Raw genomic sequence first — 16,136 nt, 5'->3', positions numbered from 1 at the left:
ATTTCAATCGTAAATCACACAGCTCAGTAACCACACACAGAGCTTTCTACTGCTGTTTCTTTTGTTACACATTCTTGTTTGCTCATCTTCCTGGATCACAGCTTGGATTGGTTATTTTGAATCTGACAGAAACAAATGATCTGCAGGGTTCAATGTAATTCAATAGTGGGTGTCCCGTGAGCAGCCCTGTTTCTTCAATGCATGTGTTATATGAGAAGTGCATTGCAGTGGTATAGTCCTCATTCGGTAACTATATTTTTAAAGGGATAATGTATATCATCTATAATTTCCTAAGATTATATTTAACAACCTACTACGTGTGTTCTATATAATTGTTGTTTTCGTTCAGTTTGTTTAAATCCCACAGCTGCCAGAACACAAACATGAAAACCTCTGGGTGTGAGAATTTCAATTGTTGGTCTGGAATCGGCAATATAGAAACAATAGGCACTCGTGTGAAAATATGAGACCACTGTGATTTAAGCATCTTAAACAACTTCTAAAAAGCCTCATGCATTTTACCACTTATGGCTCTATGTTCCGTTTCTCTTACTATTTTTAATTAATTACATGTGTGGCCTATTACAGTCTCTAATTTTCAGTTACAGTGGTTTGATTTCATATGCACAACGAATCAAAACAACAGAATCAACGGGGTGCTCTAATACATTTGCACACTACTGCATAAATGAGATGTTCTTATCAGTGATGCATTCTGTTTGTCAGTTCGTCCTGTGGGAAGCCTTTGACCTCCAGGTCAAGGTCACAGAAGACAGATACCAGCTCTAACGGGAGGTGTGGAAATGTTTATAAAGCCTTCGTATAACTTTAAACACTGCCTCCGCTCCCTCCAGCGCACATCTGGTATAGACCAATCAGTGAGGAGGTGGTGCCTAACAGTCCAACCAGCCAATCAGGGAACTTCCCTGCCCAGAGAAATCCTGGGGGCATCCAATTGACGGCATTCGCAAAGTCTGCCATGCTGCTGAGGATGCTGAAGACTTCAGAACATAGCTGCTGCCGGTTCTCCATTCCATTAGGGGCCTCACTGGAAATAAAGAGAGATCAAACAGAATCACAGAACATTTCTGTATCGGAGGAAATAAAGAGAGATCAAACAGAATCACAGAACATTTCTGTATCGGAGGAAATAAAGAGAGATCAAACAGAATCACAGAACATTTCTGTATCGGAGGAAATTAAGAGAGATCAAACAGAATCACAGAACATTTCTGTATCGGAGAAAATAAAGAGAGATCAAACAGAATCACAGAACATTTCTGTATCGGAGGAAATAAAGAGAGATCAAACAGAATCACAGAACATTTCTGTACTGCACGATACTGTAAAAGCGTAAACACAAGTACAAAGACAAACAGAGATCTTTCTACCTGCTTCCCACACACCTGTCTCTCTCCCGTTGTTTCAATTTTCTCTTAAACAGCACGATTGCTCGCAGAGACCTGCAAAAGAATACAAATATGACACACTAAAGCACACTAGTGTGCAAATGTGTTAGAACACTTCAAGATTTGTAATTTATATCCTTTATATACCTACCTGCATGAAAACCTCTGGGGGTGAGAATTTCATTGTCAATAATCAGTGATATAGAAACTATGGGCACTCATGGGTGAAAATGTTAGACCACTCTGTGCTTTAATTAACATCTTAAACAACTTCTAAAAAGTCTCATGCATTTTACCATTCGTGGCTATGTCTTCCTTTTCTCTTACTATTTTAAATTAATTACACGTGTGGCCTATTAAATTAATCAATTAAATTACACAATCACGAATTTGCCTATTTTGACAATTTCCAGTTCCAGTGGTTTGAATTCATGTGCACAACAAATCAAAACAGAAGCAATGGGGTGCTCTAATACATTGGCACACTACTGTATACTAATATAAGACTTACTGCATTTCCTCAGAAAACAGGTTCAAATAAGGCCCCAGGGTGTTTAATTGAGGCTCGTGACCTACAGGCGGTGGCGATCAAGAATCAACTGATCTTTGCATCTCTAAAGTCTTGCTAACCTCATTATACCCAGTAGCAGAGAGATCCCCCACAGTGCTGTGCTCAAAGTCCACCACTTGCCAGACTGTGTGCTGATGACCTTGGCGTCGGCAGCCCAGGCGAGGTGTTCACAGGGGTAGTACAGCTGGTCAGCCAGGTTATTGAGCACAGACATGCAACGCAGGGCAGAGTCTTCATCCTGAGGGGCAAGCAAACCCAACTGACTGAATGGAGAAGACAGGACACATTGAAAAGATGACTATAAATCCCCTGTATAGCTGACAGCTAAACATTTGATCTTAATCTGAATGAGGCCAGTGATAATTGTGTTAATGCTAGGTATCTTTTAAGGAGTAAAAAAAGCTTCAATTTGTTCCTTTCCCTTATATGGTGTTTGCAATCATGCTGAGTAGCTCTGTTGTGGTGTAGGTTTGAAGGCATTTCTCCATATTTGAATGCCCCGTCTGGGCAGTTCTGTCTTGGTCTGGCTTTTACTCGCTTCCTCCGCACTGATTTGAGAGTTTAGACCTGGATAGCTGCTCTGTCTCACCTTGGCTCCCAGGCCGTAGTCTCGCGAGTAAGCGTACATGGAGAGGTCATCAAACAGCCTGAGCACCGTGCGACACTGACTCAGCTGTGCTGAAAACACTAAAAGGCTTTTTCCAAGTTCAGACCCCCCTGACGCCTTCTGGCACAAAACCCCACCAGCAAGCTGACTGCCATAGCAGAGTGTTCTAACCTGCAGAGATAAGAGGGCAACAAATCTGTACAAGAATGAAAGCAATGTTACAACTCAAGGTTGTTTAACACAGGCTTTAAACTGCTAGGGAAAAACAAGGTCAACATGTGTGGCAATGCCTTCATAGTCCCGTGTATTAAGGGCTGCAGATCTACACTGTTCAAACATACCCTGCCTGGCCCCTTTATTAGGGCCTGTACACATAGGACTACAGTTTGCCCTGATCACAGCCTTGACACAGCACAGACTCCACAAGGTGCTTGGAAGGTGAGTCAAGGGGCTGGAAATCCCTTCAGTCATTCCAAACAAGCTCAACTGGATTGAGATTCAGGGACTGTGGTGGCCATGGAATATGCCTGAAGTGGCTTCCATGATCCTGAACCAGGGGTACATTATCGTCTTGAAAGTAGGGACCAATCCAGACTTACTGAGTGGACTCGATCTGCAGTGATGCTTAAGTAAGCAATGGCATTCCTTTGACCATCCACAGAGATCCAGGGTACACCAGGAGAACATGCCCCACACCAGGGCAGTGCCAAACCCAATCGGGTAGACAAGTCCTAATAAAACTGGCCAGGCAGTGTGTATTTTCAATCAAAAGTACATTTATATTTAGTGTATTTTATAGCTATATTATTGTTACATTCATGTTTCTATAGAGCACTGAAGCACATATAATGCAGGTTCTGGAATGAAACATATAATAAATATTTAAAAAAAAAACAATGCTAGATTCAGATATATCAGTTCATTCTATCGCCGATACACCTCGGAGGATTAACCGCATGATCTGAATACCTGTCACTTCACTGCGATTATACAGTACATACCGCAGCTGAGGACTCGTACTGCATTATTTCAGTATTAAGATGACCATATGGCTCTGTGTTCAGCGGGACAGTTTGGGACAGTTCAGGCTTTTCAACTCACAACCCAATGCATTCTGGTAAGCGTAGTCCTGCTTCTCTTAAAGGTAAGAATGGTACCTGAGACAGGTAAAACATACCAGAATGCATTGAGTTGCGAGATGAAAAGCCTGAACTATCCCAAACTGTCTCGCTCAACGCGGAGTCACATGGTCACCTTATGCGTTATTTACTGAACTAAGTAAGAACGGGTTTATATAATCACAGCAGTAACTTTGATCTGAATTGCTGGTTTCATAGTTTAAAAGGCTCATACTCACCACCTTATCTCGCCCTCTGTAAGATTCCAGTATATTAACTAACCCGTTTACTGAGCTCGCCATGGTTTGATAAACACGTTCTCAAAAATACCGGTACGGTTAAAAAAAACAAAATTAAACTAAACAGAACGGCGGGGCTAGGGAAAGGAAGCTTTCTCGGTGTTAATGTTACCACTGTGTTAACTTAAAGACAAACCTATTTCGAATGAAACCCGATATAACACGAGCAAACGTCTTTCATGGAAGCAACCTTCCGAAATACCGATTTTAGACTTTAAACCAGGAAGCGTTACTGTTTACATCGATGACTGACAGAGCGCAAACCAATCACGAATTGGAACGGCAATGACGGAATACTCGTAAACCAATGAATGTTTTCTATTTGCAGATTGTTTATTGTGTGGGCTGGGCTAGCCACGACCCGAATTAAAATACATGAAAAATACTCGGTCTGTGGCTTGATTTTAATTTTCATTTCATTATATATATATATATATATATATATATATATATATATATATATATATATATATATATATATATATAGTGTGTTTTAACATTGTTGTATTGACTATAGACAGCATGTAAATAAAATTAATGTAATAATACATTTGATAGCATATTGCAGATTGTTGTCATGAAGTAATGTACCGTCAACACTGCTGTAATTGGCCCTTATCTAGGAGAATCGTTGTTTGGGTTCGCGTACGACCGAACACGATACTTAAACTCCTTTATTATTGTAAACTAAACTGGTAGAAAAACCGCTACCACCACGGCGAGGTTCCTAGCCTACTAAAGCTAAGTGTGCAATACCCAACATGAGCACTGGTGGGCACCGAACTAAGACACTACGAGACAGGCTTGAATTTATTTAACGCATAGAACTGCTGCTCATGTCACCATATCCCATGAGGTGACCACTGTACATCTATCCCATCCAAATCTAAAACATAAGCAAATAATACACACCCAACTACTTAACAGCGTAACTGTGTGTAATAATGTATATTATAAAAACATCATTGAAACAAAGCCAGGAATCAGCGTAGTGCTCTCGTCTCCGCTCGCTCGCCCACCCGCGGTACAGTCCCGCGATTATTTCACTCCCACGCCCACTGTTTCATACCACTCTATTCCTGTGTCTCTCCCACTCAGCTCTTGTAACCCACAGGTTGGTAACCACACCTATCCCCTTTACAACAGTTATCCCATTAAAAAAATCCTCATAGGAATCAATGGAGGTATTTCTAAAATGTTCGCGTGTGCTACAGTACTATAACTCAAATTATACTATACGTCATCACTTATAAAGAAAAGTTCATTTATTTATAGCATAAAAAGGGTTGACTCGTGTTTAAAGATCCTAAGAAGGTCACATTCCTGTTTTATTATCTCCATATAAATATGATATTGCTCTCACTCATTTTATAATTCAATTGTTGATTAATTTCTGTGACTTCGCCTTTACTTTAAAAGGTATGTGTTTGATGTCACTGTTACTATGGTGACCCTTCATTACCATATACCATCGTCTTTATGAAAAATGTCCTGCACCAGGCATTTCATTTTAAACTGGACTCCCGTCAGACAGCAAAAGGTAGGAAAAGTATTTCACAACATAGGCTGGAATCTTCCCTATTAATAGATTTTGTTAAAACTTGTATTTTAAAATAGGTTGTATTCATTTTAGAGTATGCATCGATATCACCTATTGTCAACAATTATTATTATTATTATTATTATTATTATTATTATTATTATTATTATTATTATTATTACACTTCACCAGTCCTAAACTGTAAATCTATCAAATTGACAGTATAATAATAATAATAATAATAATAATAATAATAATAATAATAATACAAAAATACAAATGCAAAAAAACTCCAAAATAAGGTATTATTACTATATTTGAATACTGTTACAATTACAATGAAAATTAAAGGTATTAACATTTGTATTGCAATGTTTTGTGTGTGCGTGCGTGCGTGCGTGTGTGTGTGTGTGTGTGTGTGTGTGTGTGTGTGTGTGTGTGTGTGTGTGTGTGTGTGTGCGTGCATGCGTGCGTGTGTGCGTGCGTGCGTGTGTGTTGCGGTCCAGTTTAAGAGGCTCCATGCAAAATCAGAAGGCTCAATTAGTTTCAGCAGTTCCATAATGGTTCCAAATATGAAGAATCACAATATGGAACCCTTGATGGTTCCATGTATCACCTGTAAGCCTCTGTGTTGAGTAAACAGCAATGGTTCTCTTAGAACCTAAAGAAAAAGCAAGTTCCATGGAAAGAACACCCAGGAACCAGTCTTCCTGGTAGTATTTATGAATGACAGATTGCATTAGCATGAACAGAGCTGCAAACATTAATGTACAAATGAAAGAGTAAGCAGCTTCAAATGTCATTTTGCTTTTTAACTTCCTGTTTCATGGAGTTTCTGATCATTCTGGCTGGTTCTGGGTCCTGTTTCTCCACTATTGAGTTTTTTCTGTAGATCTGCCCTCACCTGACCTTCAGCTCGTTTTGAACTTGTCTGGAGAATCCTAAGTGCCGGGACTAAATGACCTTTCCCATTACACTCAGATCATGTGACAGTGCGATCTTTTCCACTCTGCCAGCCCTGCCACTCTGTCTGTGCACAGTTGGTGGGGCTGCTGGAGTTCAGAAAGGGAAGTCTGTTACTGACACACGTGTTGTAACCCGCTTTGATTTTGAATTTTCTTTCCAGGCAATAAATGGCAGCACTTCAGACCCTGATCCCTACTCCCCTGGTAGGGAAAGATTTCCTCAAATCCACCCATATGCAGCTTGGCCTTGATTTCCGACAGTGGGGAGACACCATGAAATCCACTTTCAAAAGCCACTTCCTCCCTGTCACGGCAACCAAACTGCCCCTTTCACAGCAGCCCAAACCAGCACAGGTGGAGCACAAGGACCTGCTCCGAACCAAAGAATTCCAGTCAGAAACCTGCAACGCCTTCTCCCTCAAACAACTGGATCCAATAGAAAGGGTCCCAGCATGGTCTAGACTAACCACCAACTTTAAAATGCACGGTGACCCCAGAACCGATACTTTCACAACCATTCACACGAGCCACTTCAAACCCAGACTGGCACGCCACATTCCCAGTAGGACCGCAGTGGCGTATCAGAAGGGTAGAGGTTATGTGGGCCCAGTGTGTGGAGATAGAGAGGAGTTCACACTGCCTTTGACAGAACAGTCTGCATACAAGGGCCATGATGTGAGGTTACACCCTACTGTCAAAGCTCCCTGTAAACATTTAGGTAAAATGTCATTTTCAAAATGTATTAAACATGACCCTTCATGTCTTTCCCTAGTAAAAGTACTGAGTTCAGGAGCTGCTCTTCAGTTTTAGCTGCTTGCCACATGTAAGCTAAGCTTGATCAGCCAAAGAGTCTTTATATTAGTGCACAGCGCCCTCTAGTGCACAGCACTGTACTGCCAGCAAACAAAAGCAGATTTGCTGTTTGCTAGACGGCGCTGGCTATTATTCTACAAAGACACTGATCTATCCTATATTACACAGCCCCTAACACAGGCTTACCAAATACGAACTTGAGTAATTGTATCTAGAACATCATTAAAAGGTAAAGGAGGCAATTAGAGAAAAAAAACCCAGTTCAGATGTCATTTGAAGCTGTGTTGCTCTTTGAGTTTTGGAGGGGAGACTGTGTCATTCTGTGCAGGTGAAGACGCAGCAATTCGAGGATACACCCACCTCCACAGCCAGTGGAAAAGGTAATGCAATCAGTGCCTTTGCACTGATAATTATTATCCTGAAAACTACTGCCAAGGTGGAGGCAGCGGCACACTTTACCATAGATCAGCCAACTGCCTATCCAATGCAACTCGGAATTAACATTATTTAGCAGAAGTTCCTGAGAGCATTTGATTCTGGGTTTATAATGTTGGGTATGTCTGTCTGTAAATGTGTCTACCTTTATGTCACACTTTTTGCATTCATCTGGAAAGCCGCGTTTTAAATTGTGCTGAAATTTGGTATTAACACTATTAAGCATACTGTATTGAGAGTATCAGATTGTAGGGGTATATGTACATCCATCTGTCTTTATGTCACACTTTTACATGTACATCTTGAGAAAGTCATGTAATGTAGGTGCCCCTGTGACTGATTTGAAGTATTTGCTGTACTAGATCATTAACTTATTTGGCTTTCAGCAAACTTACTCTTCAATTGCATGGGGAGATAGGCAGAAAATACAAGAATTCTCAACCACTCAGAAGTCCTGTTACCAAATGAATACGGGGTAGGCAAACATACAAAAATAAGTTTGCTTTGTTGTTCAAATGCTGTCAATTTGGTGCATGTGATAGAGGGAGGAGAGAGAGAGAGAGAGAGAGAGAGAGAGAGAGAGAGAGAGAGAGAGAGAGAGAGAGAGAGACCTTTCCATTCTCCAGTATATTGTTTAGAGTTATGAGATGTGATAAATATAAAGAGATGATATTGTTTAAAGACGACGCTCACATTAAACAGTAAATCATGTTCTTTTTTAGCCTTGGAGGCAAGTTCACATTTTATAGGCATTTTCGCACACATTGAAATAAGTCTTATTCAATTGTGATTCAAGTTTCTTTCAATTCTCTAGGAATTACCATGCAGCAACTGAAGGCATACGAAATCTTCACAAAACAAGTTTTAAAGTAGGGGACCGACGCACTGACAATCACAAAAGCACTTTCACACAATCATACGCTGCAGCCAAATCAGGTACAAAGGATTTGCTTTTTCATTATAGGCATTATTTTCATACAGTCGTGTGCAGATGGATTACAAAGCCTCGAGATTTGTCATCGATATCCTTTATATACCTGCCTGCAATTCTCAGTCAGTAATTCAAACAGTTTAGCAAAGCATAGTGGTGCTCATAAGTATAGTTTAATATCCCATCACGTGGATAATACCAGGGATGGAAATAAGACTCCTATTGCATAGCAGTTTTGCCCATTCCAGGTTTTATTACAAGCGTTATTAACCACAGTGTATAGGTAACAAGATCCATTGTGTCTCATGGTAAAACCAGGAATGGATCAAACTGCTATGCAAGGGGAGTCTCATTTCCATCCCTGATCATACAGTATTGCTGTTTCTGCTTAGATCATTATGGGAAATGACCACTAGGGGGCATGTCTGCAATTGCTGCCCCCCTACTGCAACTGAGGTAAACAGAAAACAGATTCAAAGTGATTGTAGCTGACAAAAGAACTCCATGAATCTTACCTGTCGTACTCGTCCATTTGTTAAGAGCTCTCAAATGTTATAGTCCATGTGCACTTCCATTTGAAAACATGAAATCTGGTACTAAACTAGGCGTAAGAAATCTTCTGTCATTGACCTAGAAGACACAGCTGAGGAGAGATGACCTAGGAAGTGCAAGTGTGGCAGAAACTGAGCTCTGTCTGTCACTTAGTGCACTACCAGTACAATGAATTCAAACGGAAATGCATGTGTGCTACAGCATGTGTTTCTTTCAAAACTGCACATTTGAAACCTATGTATCTAATGGAAATGCAAAAACAGGTAAGAATTATGTTGAAAGCAACAATCATTCTAAGTTGAAACAGCACTAGAGAATGACACAGTACACATATAATAGAACTAAATCTTCTGATTTAACACGTCTGTTTAAAGTTACGCTGTCTTGCTTGTCTGTGTTAGAGCCGGTGGTCCATGTTCGCAAGAACAAAAATTCCAGTTTGATCCCAGTGGGGGACACTGATCCTGGGAGGAATCGAGAGAGAGGCTCAGTCACCATGAACACTCTTCATTTCACTGAAGTACTGACAGCAAAGAGGGACAGCCGAGACTTTCCAAAATCCACTTTCAAATAGCAAGGGTGTTGTGCTATGCATAAACCTCCAGCGTTCATGAAGTAGCTATTCCACGAATGAGGATGTCAAACACTAAAAGAAATGTTATCAATTCAATGACAAACGCTTTGTTAGTGTATTCTAGTCGAAATATTTGCCATTGCATTTGTTAAGTTGAATTGAGTATTTCAGAATTCAGCCCTATTGTAATAGCTATGGGAGACCAGGACTGAGGACGGCTGGATAACTGTTATGTCATCACAGGGGCAGGGCTGTTTAAGCCTTGGTTAGCACTCCTTTAATTGGCTTTTAGACACTGTAATCAGAAACTGACTGCCCACAACATTAGAGGAGAGCTCCACAGGCATTGTAAAATCACAGATGCTTCTGCTTTCTGAGGATTGTTGCTGAATAGTTGCACAAAAACGACACTTCTTTAGGTTTAATGGTGTGCATTAGGGTTCTGTACGTTTTGCAGGCTAGATATTTTCTAATTTTGCTTACACTCTCATTACCATCGTTACCAACACCACAGATCCAATTATCATTAAACTCCTCACTCTGATTCTATACTGTATTCTGGTCATGGTGTTGAAGTACGTCGTGGTTATCAGCTTTTTCGTCATACTGACAGCTCTAGTGTTTGGCGGGGGGTGCATGCGTGTTACTGACATACTTGTGGTTTTTGTCAAGCCTCATAAAAATGTTTACAACCTGTGTTTCTACTTCAGCCAGATATGAAGGAGTGTCGGCCTCCAGTGGACGGGTCTCAGCTCATAACACAGAGCAATGTGGAGATTGGGAAACCCAAACTGAACCCTTGTTTCTACAGCACCAGCACTGCGTCTCACTACCGGCCAGCGACTGTCCCCGTGACCAGGGCACGCACACAGGTCAGCATGGTGCAGCTAGGGGGCCACGGTGAGTACAGCTGCAATTACATTGTCAATGAGCAATGGATTATTTCAGTCATGCTTTAACTCCCTTCTCACTCGAAGACACTTCATGGCTTGGAACTTTGTGTTCCCTTGTGTTACCACTCTTTATACTGCTTTAACCATGCATATACTGTATACCTGACCTGGAAAAAATATATTTAGGTATTTAAACTAGGAACTGGGGAGGGGAGGGAATCTAAAGAGGCTTGTCAAATTCAGGTTAAAGTATCCTACCATTCCCGCTACCTGCTGAGTAAACACAGAGTTCAGTTACAAACATTTCTAACTCTTAATGGCATATTTGAGAAGGTTCGGTCTGGTTTTCGTGCTGCACGTAGCACCGAGATGGCCCTTGTCAGAGATGTGAATGATCTGCTGATAAGCTTTGACTCAGGCTTTCCATCAGTATTCATTCTAGATCTAAGTGCTACCTTTGATACTGTATTCCACTGAATCGTCTTGAAAGCACAGTGGTACTGTCTGGCCTTGTCCTATCCTGGTTCAAATCTTATCTTTCTGATAGGTTTCAGTTCGTCTCTATTTGGAGGTAGAATCCGCATTATCTGAAGTTGTCTGTGGTGTTCCACAGGGATCCATTCTAGATCCCTTGTTGTTTTCATTATATTTGCTACCGTTAGGTGACATTATCCACAGACACGGAGTGAACTTCCATTGCTATGCTGATGATACCCAGCTATCTGTCCCTAAAGCCAGGAATTTCTTCTGCCTGAGTGTCAAATGATTTTCAGATTTTAAACAAATAACACTTTAAAAGTTCAGTAAATCTCCTTGGAGCCCTATAATCAAACAAGTAGTGTGTCATGATCAGGCCTAACCGAGTCCTTATCAAACGGTGACAGAATGAGTTAACTCTTTATAGCTTGTCTCTTCATCCGGGTAACTGTGTAACTCTGAAGTTGTATTTACTAACCATCTGAAACATCTCAATTCCAAGTCAATCAAGGGGACTTATATTGGTATCTGATTCAAGCATTCAAAATCCTAAAGTATTGACAATGTCGACCCAGGGGACTTTTCCAACCTGAAAAAAGAAACAAGGACCAGGGGCCACAAAAGGAGATTCGATAAAGGGGCATTCAGAACAGAAAATAGGAGGCACTTTTTTACACAGAGAATTGTGAGGGTCTGAAACCAACTCCCCAGTAATGTTGTTGAAGCTGAAACCCTGGGATCCTTCAAGAAGCTGCTTGATGGGATTCTGGGATCAATAAGCTATTAACAACCAAACGAGCAAGATGGGCCGAATGGCCTGCTCTCGTTTGTAACCTTTCATATGTTCTTATATAAGCTGTCTGACTCCAGTGCAGTTCAAGGCACTCACACAGTACTTGCTTATGTTAGCAGCATGTTATTTCCTAGATCTACGGCTGCTTCGCATTTCATTCTACCAGACAATGCCAGGCAGTGAAATCTACCTCAAACCTGCTTGTGCGTCTCAATATTTAAATACCCTAACTGGTTAAATAATCTAACTGGTTAGCTTGCTGCTTCTCTACCACAGCAGAGGGGAGGCTGAATCAAAGTCATTTTCCGATGCCCAGTTAAATGACATGATTAAAGCAAACACAATGAAGTCCAGTTTTGAAAGAAACACGTGCTATTGGAAACACATATTTTTATTTTAAATTGTCGCCTGGGATTGAACCCACGACCCTCCGGTCAAGAGTCCGGAGCCCTAACCACTACTCCACACTCCTGCCCAAAGTGTTAAACTGCCCAAAGTTGTTGCAATAGAAACCCACGTGTTTGCAAACACCATACAGCTGTAAGGGGACCCCCAAAGAAAAGAAGACAAAGCTGAAGCTGTTTCTAATTATACCTTTTTGTTTGCTGTTTGATCAGATAGAAAAGAGTGGCAGACAACAATGCAGAGTGATTACCAAGTACCAGTGCAAGACAAGCAGAGTCTCTGTGCATCTCACCTGCAGCAGGTATTTATTCATTCAAATCAGACTAATTCTTTACCCTTGCATAACATCCAGATCTGGCTAGTCACGGGTCGCAAGTCAACTGGGTTCGGTGGTCTTATATTAACCCTCAGAACGACCTCCTAGGGCTGTTTCACTCGTTTTTGCACTGTTGTTGTACTTAACATCTCCAGTAGGTGGCGGCAGTGGTACAACACGTTTATCAAATCCTATCCCGGCCCAGTTTTAATTTTTTTTTTCTTACTTTTACATAATTTTTAATGTGAGCACATCTTTAAATAATGCCATCTTTTATGGATTTAAAAATGTGCACAAGTGGGCCTACATAGGATATGATACACACCAATAAATATGGCAATAGGCAAGTTCTGTGAATATACTGTACGATAGTTTCTTTACAAGGTAAATGTTTTATTTTTGGTCAGAACTTTAAGGCAAAATTTGCATCTAGACCTTTGGCGTTTTTAAGTCATGCATGGGCCAAATCCCTCATTGAACCCTTTCATATGCGCTTGCTTATTGGAAGCAGACTGTCTAATGAAGTTTCTTGTTGACAGCTGAAGTATAGCCATATCACTGCTCCCTCAAGCCAACAGTACCACTTCACTACCCTGCAGAGAGACTCCTACTGCCCCAAAGCCATCCCTCCCATTGCAGAGCATGGGAATCTGTTCCAGAGCAACCTGCCACTCTGAGCACGCCTCATAACGAAGTGCAGTACCAGCAGGAGACGCCAGAGGGAGCTCAGGGATTGCAAGCTATAAAAGTTTATCACAGTATATTTGCTCTGTTATTTTTGCAGCTAACCCTGCTTTGGTATTTTAGTATTTTAGGCAGTAAGAGATGTATTTGTATGTGGATTGTTGTGATAAATATATTGCTGAGATACAGATGATGCAAAGTATAGATAAAGTAATGTGTTTGCTATAACTTCAACCCAGGACAGTAATAGACTGGGTGGAGTCTTTTCTGGCAATGAAGGGACATGGACTCTCCCATCCTGTCTGAGATTGCAGGGCAGGTTTGCTTAGCTCACATGAGACTAGATCTATTTACTGAGCTGGCAAACACCTTCACAAGAGCTGCCAACCGAACATTTACTGACTCCTTTAACCAGAACACTGTCATGAACACGTATGCATGAACCTGTATTTTATTAATAATAATAATAAAAAATATTTAAATAACTTATAAAACTTTGTGAATAGTCTTTCCACAGTCCTAACAATGAGATAGGAATTAGTAACAAATGTAGCAAATTTTTTCTTACATGACTTGAAATATCTTTTTATAAGGACAGTACATTTTGTTAGACTTACATCAGAATTGATTTTGTTGTCAAGTATTTGCTAAAAAAGTATAAGATATATTTATAAAGAAGAGTTTGTCTGTCTGTCTGTTCCTTTCTGCAGGAGCCAGTGCAACCAAACTTTGCATCACTTCCTCTTTCATCCAGGGGAAGGTCAAAGGCCGTGTTTGGATCCAAAATTTTGACCCCCGGGGTACTTTATTTAGTAACTCCATTGCTGGATCACTGCAGTAGCCGTTGTTAAATTAAACAAACCCAAAAACAAAACAAAAAATTGAAATGGCAAAAACAAAATAATAATAAAGTCAATGCACAAATGTGGTGTTTAAAAATGTTTAATTTGTTTTAGTTTTTTGGGCTACAGATACAGTATGCGCTTCCATAGTGTTATATATGTGTCAAGATCATATGCATTTAAAAAGCTGTAGCCTATATGTGAAATACTTTATGAAAACCTGTCTGGTATTTCATCTGTAATATTTTTAGACAGTCGTTTTGAAGACTTTTTTTTCTCGTTTCTGCTTATGTCTGTAGAACGTCAGTTAACTGAGTTTCTTCCTTGGAGTCAGGAAAGAAAACAAAATAAATAAGCAAATAAAACGCAGCCAGGTGCCGCGAGCAGATAGTCTGTGACTTGTGTCTGTTTTTGTAGCTGGAGTATCAATTCACTTTACATGAAGTGTCTCTAATTAGTGTGTTTACATGGTAGTTACACAGCAAATACATGTGTATTTGAGGTCGGTTTATATTTCTCTCGCAGACAAAAGCCGCACGTCAGCTGCAGACACTTCTACGGAAGCACCCCCCGAGGTCGCAGACTTTTTGACGCAGCAAAGTGGTCGTAGATGTCGGTCATACTTTCAGCCAGTCGGCTTGTGCCTAGGGTTGCCAACAGGCTCCAAGATCCTGGGACACTTTGAGACGGGGTTTTAAAATTGCCCGCCTCTTGAATGAAGTGAATGTGTAAATGGGCTCATATATATATATATTATGAGCAGCAAACAAGTAACACTGATCAGCTGTTAATCACATTCAGTTTAGAGGCAAGTTTAAAACCCTATTCTGTTGTTCATGTTTATTGGGTTCCTCATAAACTTGCTCTGTCGAGCTTCACTGGCTTGCGACCATGCGACAAATGTTGGATTTTTTCAACATCATCAGACCCTGTGCGTTTTGCGGTCGCTGACGCACAAGAAAAGGCAGTACGACTTTTCATAAAAAAAACGCAGCTCGCTGCAGTGTGGATGATGTTATTCCGACCTTCAGAGACCACCGACTGAGGCAAAAAGCCTACAAGTCATTACAATGTTATTATGCACAGTTACAATGTACTTAATGTGTAAATCTCTTTGCAAGATACATATGCAAGTACACAGTTGTATCAGAAAAGCTTTAGGGTTAGGTTAAGAGTTAGCGTTAGGGTTAGGATTGAGCTTAGCATTACGGTTATATCACATTGTAACTATGCATAATAACATTGTAATAATGTGTAACTACACATGTAACTATCCAATTCAGACCTTGCAGGTTAGCGATGTTCATTCGATAACTGTAAAAATGTAAGTTTGATACACGGAGACGGGTGAAATAGATGTAAGGTTATCAAACCCTTAATATTAATCATATGCAAAACAATATTACCTGTTCATTGACCACCCAAGTGACCCGGGAATTGACATTAAAACCCGCAGACCCGCGACAGTCATTCTACAACCCGCAAAACACAACAATGTAAGATCACTGTTAGGTGATTGTAAGAAACTGCAGTTTATATGATTGTATGTACACTCCAAGCTTTCATGGAGGAGTTATTCATTCAAGTTGCAAATTACATTAGTTTAAATTAACCAATACTGTTGTTTTATTTTTCTTGTATTGATTCTAAATGTCATTTTAATAATTTAGGTCAGATTAATTAACCCCCCCCCCCCCCCCCCCCCCCCATACACAGAACGTGACAACACAAGCGTGCACAGCCTCTACAGAACGTGGCGGGGAGGGAGGGGTGTTGAGTTTTAAAGAACAAAACGCTTCCATTGGTCGAGAGAAGAAACCCAACTTTGTAATCTTACTGGGGAACACGTCATGGGGGCAGGCACTGCAATGAATTTATAAATAAACCTCGAAACTGAAACAGTAACATGCTC

The 16,136-nt window shown here is 40.5% G+C and overlaps 1 protein-coding gene across 2 annotated transcripts; it reads right to left on the bottom strand.

The window, feature by feature from the left end:
- Positions 1 to 316: 316 nt before the first annotated feature.
- On the bottom strand, positions 317 to 4,237 carry LOC117428848 (peroxisomal membrane protein 11C-like). Of its 2 annotated transcripts, none has more exons than XM_034047815.3 (5): positions 3,945 to 4,237; positions 2,570 to 2,758; positions 2,040 to 2,218; positions 1,392 to 1,463; positions 317 to 1,048 (listed from the first exon to the last, which is right to left on the bottom strand). In XM_034047815.3, exons 1-5 carry the CDS (start codon positions 4,005 to 4,007, stop codon positions 829 to 831), a joined length of 723 nt encoding a protein of 240 aa, XP_033903706.3. In that variant the 5' UTR covers positions 4,008 to 4,237; the 3' UTR covers positions 317 to 828. The 2 variants fall into 2 exon arrangements, with proteins under 2 accessions (XP_033903706.3, XP_033903707.3); XM_034047816.3 differs by having other exon boundaries at positions 1,407 to 1,463; positions 3,945 to 4,235.
- Between the last annotated feature and the right edge of the window lie 11,899 nt (positions 4,238 to 16,136).

The sequence above is a fragment of the Acipenser ruthenus genome, chromosome 47 (genome assembly GCF_902713425.1).
Source record: "Acipenser ruthenus chromosome 47, fAciRut3.2 maternal haplotype, whole genome shotgun sequence".
In the NCBI taxonomy this organism is placed as follows: Eukaryota; Metazoa; Chordata; class Actinopteri; order Acipenseriformes; family Acipenseridae; genus Acipenser; species Acipenser ruthenus.
This window is presented reverse-complemented; position numbering and strand designations above follow the sequence as displayed.